Raw genomic sequence first — 6,480 nt, forward strand, 5'->3', positions numbered from 1 at the left:
TAACTCACTTAAAAATTAAAATATACTAAAAATCTCATGAGTGTTGTCTAGATAATAATCTTACCTTTAGATTTTATAAGAGGTCAATTCACTCTAATTTTTAAACCAACGGAGCTACACGTGTTTTGCCGAGTGTATAATTTGCTATATTATGCACTTGTAAGACGGAGACAACACATGCGGGTATAACGTCCTCTTAATGGTAGTACCTAAGTGTTTATTATTACACACAATTAAAGACCGCTTAATATTATATATTAATGTTTGAACTACCTATATTTACAAACAAATAATTTGATATTAGTAATATTATAAATTATTTTATTTTTTAACTGAGTTGTTTTTTTTAATGATAATGCAAATATAGGTAGCTACTAGCTGGTTAATTACTAATTTCATGATTTTATTATTTTTTTTATTAAAATTATTATGAATACCTAATAATATGATAAATAATGTATGTTTGAATACCTACCCGTATACATTTTCAAACTGGGATTAGTTTTGGATAATTCATCTACTTAAATTAATATTATTTATATATTTTTGTAAATATTATTAAGTTAAAAATGTATATCTTATGGAATTTGAATTTTACAATACGTGAAAAATAGTTACCTATTTTTATTTACTTAATGTATATATCGCCTTCTGCAGCGAAGTAGGTGGTCGTATCTCTGTTTTTTTTTTCAAGATGTCAACTGTTTTTGTGTAGTTCCCGTGAAACTGATAGTAGCATAAAACAGTCAAAGACGTTCTCTACATTAAAATGCAGTTACTACTGTCTTTGTGGGAACTACAGTTACCTATGACAACTTGAAAAAAAAAAAAAATTTGTGGAAAAAAAGATACGACTTTTTTTGCTGCGGCGGGCGATATATACACAGAAAAAAAAAACCATACTAACAAATAATAATATATTTCCTAAAAAGTTACCTACATATTATTTTTTATTATTTTCTTATCGAGCTAAATTACCAAGTAAATTACTGAATTAAAATTTAAGTTATTAATATTATATCTAATACGAAAATATTTTTTTTTACGTTTAAATAAGTTCAATTTTTTCAATATTTTCACTTGAGACCAAAATAGATAATGTATATGTTGTAATATTGTTATTTGTTATATATGTATATCAGTTTCTTGTTAGGAATGTTATACAATATAATTATTATTCACTTAATAGTAATTATTTAGCATACAATAAGAGACGAAATAGAAAAATATTCAAGTTTTAACATTAATGTTTATTGTATAATTATAATTTGTTTGAATATTTTGTGTATTTACAGGCTATGTTAGCTAATATTGCTCAAGGACCTGTTTCTCAAAAGTTGTGTGATACCATTCAATCAGCATTCTCTAATATCGATCTAGGGGATTTAAAAAATATTGTGTTAGTATTGTAATGTTTTTATAATTTATAAAAAATGTCTTTATCAATGATAATTTAATTTAATATACCCTAAAAATAATTGTTTTATGTACTTCAGTTTTTAAACTAGATATTATTTTCTTATTAACAATGATTATTGTATTACATTTTCCTGTATTTAGAATCATAGGTATAATCTGTCCAGCAGAAAAATTGCTGATTTTATGCATCCCTACGTGAAACCCTGTCAACAAGACCTTTACGACTATGGCAGGGTGTCGCGTGAGGATGCACAGCAGAACTAATTTTTGTCACTTCATGGCAGGTTCTTTCGTTGGGCAGAGTATATAATTTATGGTTTATAGTCTCATATTAATTGTGAGTCAATTGATAAATTCTTTAATTTATTATTGTTGAGATGATTAATATTTGGTTTTTATAAAACATTTCTATAATTTCAACGTGTCAAATTAAATTAATAAAAACAATTGTTTATTTTCTCAGGCGTCCAAACACTAGTCCAGAGCATAAAAAAGCAGATGTGGTATCTGAATTACTTACACCCCCAAAACAGCCACAAACAACAATTGTAGATATTCCAGCAGAAAAGGAAGAAAAGACTCCAGTTATATGTAGAGTATTAAAAAAGTCTGAAAAAGATGCTTACCACATGTACGATAAATATACTTTTTGTTTATTGTTAATAATTTTTAAGGTTATAAGTAGAAGAATGTACAATAAGAATTAGATGAATCATTAACTAAAAAATATATTTAATATACTTAATATTTAGAGTTATAACTACACAATATTCCAAAATATTTTAATTTATAATAGATCATCACCTTACACCCTTGACAATAGTTATTGTCTTTTAAATATTTTTTTTATCTCATACACGGGCGGCTTTCTCTCTAGGTAAGCAACTGTCTGGTGAGAGAGGCTGCCACCCCCCCCCCCCACCGGGCAATCTATGGGGTGCCCAATTTGAAATGCTGCCGAAACTAAACATATAAGCAACAACCAAACCAACAGTAACCTCCTCTACGAACAAAAAAACAGCTAATGGCCATAATTGCCGGGCTTAATGATCAATAAAAAAAAAAAAAATTACTTAGTATTTTTTTAAATCTTTTATACTTAAACAATACTTTCAATGTTATATTGGTTTTATATATTTGCATATATTATGCATACACCTAATGTCTACTGTTTAATTATCATTATTTTGAAATTCAATTTTGTGTTCTTCTACTAATGTTTCAAATTGGTGATTTTATGTTTGTTGGTTTTCTATAGGGCTCAATTGTCATCAAATTATATACGAATTAAATTGGAAGAAGATAAAGGAATATATGAATATAGAGTTGATTTCAATCCTCCGGTTGATGTCAAATCTGCTAGGTTTTTTTTGTTGAATGAACACAGGGATTTATTCCCAGTTAAAACATTTGATGGCACATTACTGTATATACCTAAAATGCTACCACAAAATGTAATTATTTATCAAAAAAATATATAACTAAATACAATTGTCAATAACATATGTTAAATTTTTTACTAGGTTACAAAATTAGTGGGAAAATTAAGAGATGAATCTGAAGTAACATTAACGATAACATTTAAGCGTAAAAATTCTCTGCGTGAATGTATTCATTTTTATAACGTTTTTCTACGCACAATTATGAAGATACTTGGTCTAGTAGAATTTGGAAGAAGTTTTTATGATGAAAATAAAAGAATACTCATTCCTGAATTCAAGTAGACTATAAATCCAATTTTAAATACTTGTGGTATTTAGATTAATTAAATAATTGTTTGAATATTTATTGTAGACTTGAAGTTTGGCCAGGATACATAACTACTATTGACGAGTTTGAAAATGGTCTTTATATGTGTGCTGAAGTATCACACAGAGTTTTACGTGTACAAACAGTTCTTCAAATAATGTAAGCATATTCATTTTTTTATTATAATATGTCAATTGATACGATTCTTGACGTTTTAACAAATACATTTAATGTTTTTAATAATATGTATTTCATTTTTTTTTACTCTATTTATTATATATTGTGTAATAATTAATGAAATGTATTTATGGTGGCTCATTTAAAACTAGATAACAATTTTAGTAGCTTGTTCAGAGATTGATTGTAAACCAAAAAATACTTCTTAATAATTTAATTTTTAGTTATATACATAGGCATATATGTAAACAATTTTTAGGAAATTTCCCTTCTATTAGTAATACTTGATTTTTAGCTTAAAACATTGTTTTTCTAAATAAAGTTCTCATATCTTTATGAACTAGATTTTAATTCAATCAATGTAAATTAGACAAAACCTACCTATTATTTTTGTTTTGGACTTGATTCCAAATTTAAATTAATATTTTACTACTTTTTAGTGGAAATTAAAGTATAAAAATTGTAAATTGGATTTTCTTCTACAGCAATTTTTTCTGATAGGAAAATGAATCTAGTTGGTATTTTAGGGGATCCAAAGTAAAAATTTTACAGTGGTTTCAAAAACTTAAACACAAAAACATAAAAAAAATAAAGGAGACTAGAGTTTTCATACAAAATCGATTTTGGTTTTTGGTGTGATAAATTATTATAGATACATGCAATTTTCACTAAATGTTTATATGAGCATTTTCTATGCACCATAACATTTTCAAAATATTTTTACTTGTTTTGAGGTGTTAGCGGACATTTTAAATTTCATTAGTTTTTTTCTTTAAATTTCAGTGCAATATTATTTGTTAGATCAAAAAGCTTGAAAATTAATACAATTCTCCTAATATATTGTTAGAATGACGGTTGAAAAATATTAAAAATTCAGTCACAATTTTTTTGTTACCATTTAAAGTTCAAATTTTGACAAAATGCATAAAAATCTCGAAAATGTATAAATTATTTTGAGTTAGAAGTTCATAAAAAGTTTTTTCTTAAATCTAAGATTTGAAAGTGTAACACAAGAATCCTCATAAGTTTGTCAACCTTTACATAAAAAAAAAAATGATATCTACAAGAAAATATTTTACATTTTTAAGAAGATGCTACACCCGCATGTTTTGTCTCGGTCTTACAAATGTACAACATACCAAAAACTGTTTTGCAGGGGAAAGATTCAAGAAGGCTACAGTTATAACTAAGAAACGAGATTTTCACCACATAAATAGGATAACTTTGGCTGTGCAACGTGGTTTTTATTTTTTTTGATATCACTTATATAAAAAAAGTTCTTACTGTTTCAAAAACCATTATTGTTTGTGTTTTTCAAACTTGAAAAACTTTTTTCATATAAATGATATCAAAAAAATAAAAACAATGTTTGCACAGCCAAAGTTTTCCTTATTATGTGGTTAAAATTTAGTGTCCTAGTTATGATTGTAGACTTCTTGGCTCTTTCCCACGCAAAACAGGTTTTGCTATGTTATGCATTTGTAAGAGGAAGACAACGCATGCAAGTATAGCGTCCTCTTAAGAGCGCTTGAAGTATTTAAAAATAATGATTTTGTTTAAAAATATTATTCGTGGGTTTTTCTAATTTCTCAAGTATCATTATATATACAAACATTGATGTATGAGAATATGCTAATAATATTAATTTAACTTACCGGCTACCGTATTAATAATAACAATATAAATATATAGTGAAAACTTCCTCTTATGGACACCTCCCAATAGCGGTACCTCCAAATAGTGGATGTTTTCTAGGGAACCAATTACAAACTTTCCACAATCTGAACCCTCTGAATAGCTGATATAATTTCATCGAATGAGAGTGTGCGTTATTTAGAGATTTCACTGTGATATTATAATATATCCAGACTGATAAACCGTCTCCGTTCAAAATCGTTTTTCTATACAATAATTATTTTATCATTGAATTCGAAGTTAACACCATCCATAACGGTGACCCATCTGTAACCTACTATAGAGCAGAGCAACACTCACCCGCTTTTTTATTGCTTGTAATCCTTTAATTTTGTTATGAAATAAAGGAGAATAAGGATAAGCTCCTTGTCTTATAGATATTATATATCATTAGTGACACGGTAATAAAACATATTTCGATTTTGATTATTGTTCAGGAAAGGTTTTTAACCGATGTATTCCTACACCAACTAAGATTACCATCATATATTAGTAAAGATGATAAAAACTAGATTATTACTGTTATTTATATAAATGTTCCCAAAGACGTTATAGAACATTTGATACCAAAAACGACCAAAAATTAATTAAAAAAAAAAAAAAAAATCGAGATACGTTGTCATCAACAATATTTTTGTTTATTATAATCGGTCTTATTTAATAATCCTGTAAACCAATAAAATTAATAATTCTCAAGTAATTTTATGTGTAGAAAATATATTTATATATTTACAATTACTATCTGTATATAATTGTTCTGTTCTTTTACTTGTATTTGAAATTTATAAGATCTGCAAGATTTCATTTTCAAAATCTTATTTGTTTATTTTTATAGGACAGACATCATGATGAATGCGAAAACCAATAATACAGATAGTAAGCAAGAAATAATGGCTGCATTATGTGGTTCTACAGTAATTACACATTACAACCGTAAAACATACAGAGTTGATGATGTAGACTTTACAATGAATCCTTTATCAACTTTTGAACAAAATGGTGTTGAAGTAAGTAATATTCATTTCATCTAGATACTTATAAACCTAAATGGTATTCATTTTTATTTTCTTCTCTATTTAGGTAACATACAAAGATTACTATAAAAAAATGTATGATGTTGAAATTAAAAATCTACAACAACCAATGATTATAACAAAAGCAAAAAAGAAAGATATAAATAGAAAAAATCCAGATGTCAGTAATTAAATAGATGAATTAAAATCATTTTTATCATCAATATTATTTTAAAATTACAGGATTTAGGTATTTGTTGCTTAGTTCCTGAGCTTTGCAATTCAACAGGATTGACTGATGCGATGAAATCAGACTTTAAACTGATGAAGGTTCTTCAAAACTATACTTTGGGTTACATCAGAAGTGCGACAAATGCAATAGTTGAATTTGTGAATCGTATAAATGGTATAAAATTGATTTTAAGCC

The 6,480-nt window shown here is 26.5% G+C and overlaps 1 protein-coding gene across 1 annotated transcript in view; it reads left to right on the forward strand.

Annotated features, from left to right (window-relative positions):
* The window catches only part of LOC100167269 (piwi-like protein Ago3), a 16,140-nt gene that overhangs the window by 1,897 nt on the left and 7,763 nt on the right, over window positions 1-6,480 (forward strand). The window contains exons 3-10 of the mRNA XM_029485191.1: window positions 1,296-1,399; window positions 1,883-2,050; window positions 2,678-2,873; window positions 2,943-3,139; window positions 3,214-3,327; window positions 5,876-6,047; window positions 6,121-6,234; window positions 6,297-6,459. Of these exons, the coding sequence (XP_029341051.1) occupies window positions 1,296-1,399; window positions 1,883-2,050; window positions 2,678-2,873; window positions 2,943-3,139; window positions 3,214-3,327; window positions 5,876-6,047; window positions 6,121-6,234; window positions 6,297-6,459 (1,228 nt within the window). The remainder of the gene's footprint in view (window positions 1-1,295; window positions 1,400-1,882; window positions 2,051-2,677; window positions 2,874-2,942; window positions 3,140-3,213; window positions 3,328-5,875; window positions 6,048-6,120; window positions 6,235-6,296; window positions 6,460-6,480) is intronic.

Source organism: Acyrthosiphon pisum, chromosome X, assembly GCF_005508785.2.
Source record: "Acyrthosiphon pisum isolate AL4f chromosome X, pea_aphid_22Mar2018_4r6ur, whole genome shotgun sequence".
NCBI lineage: Eukaryota > Metazoa > Arthropoda > Insecta > Hemiptera > Aphididae > Acyrthosiphon > Acyrthosiphon pisum.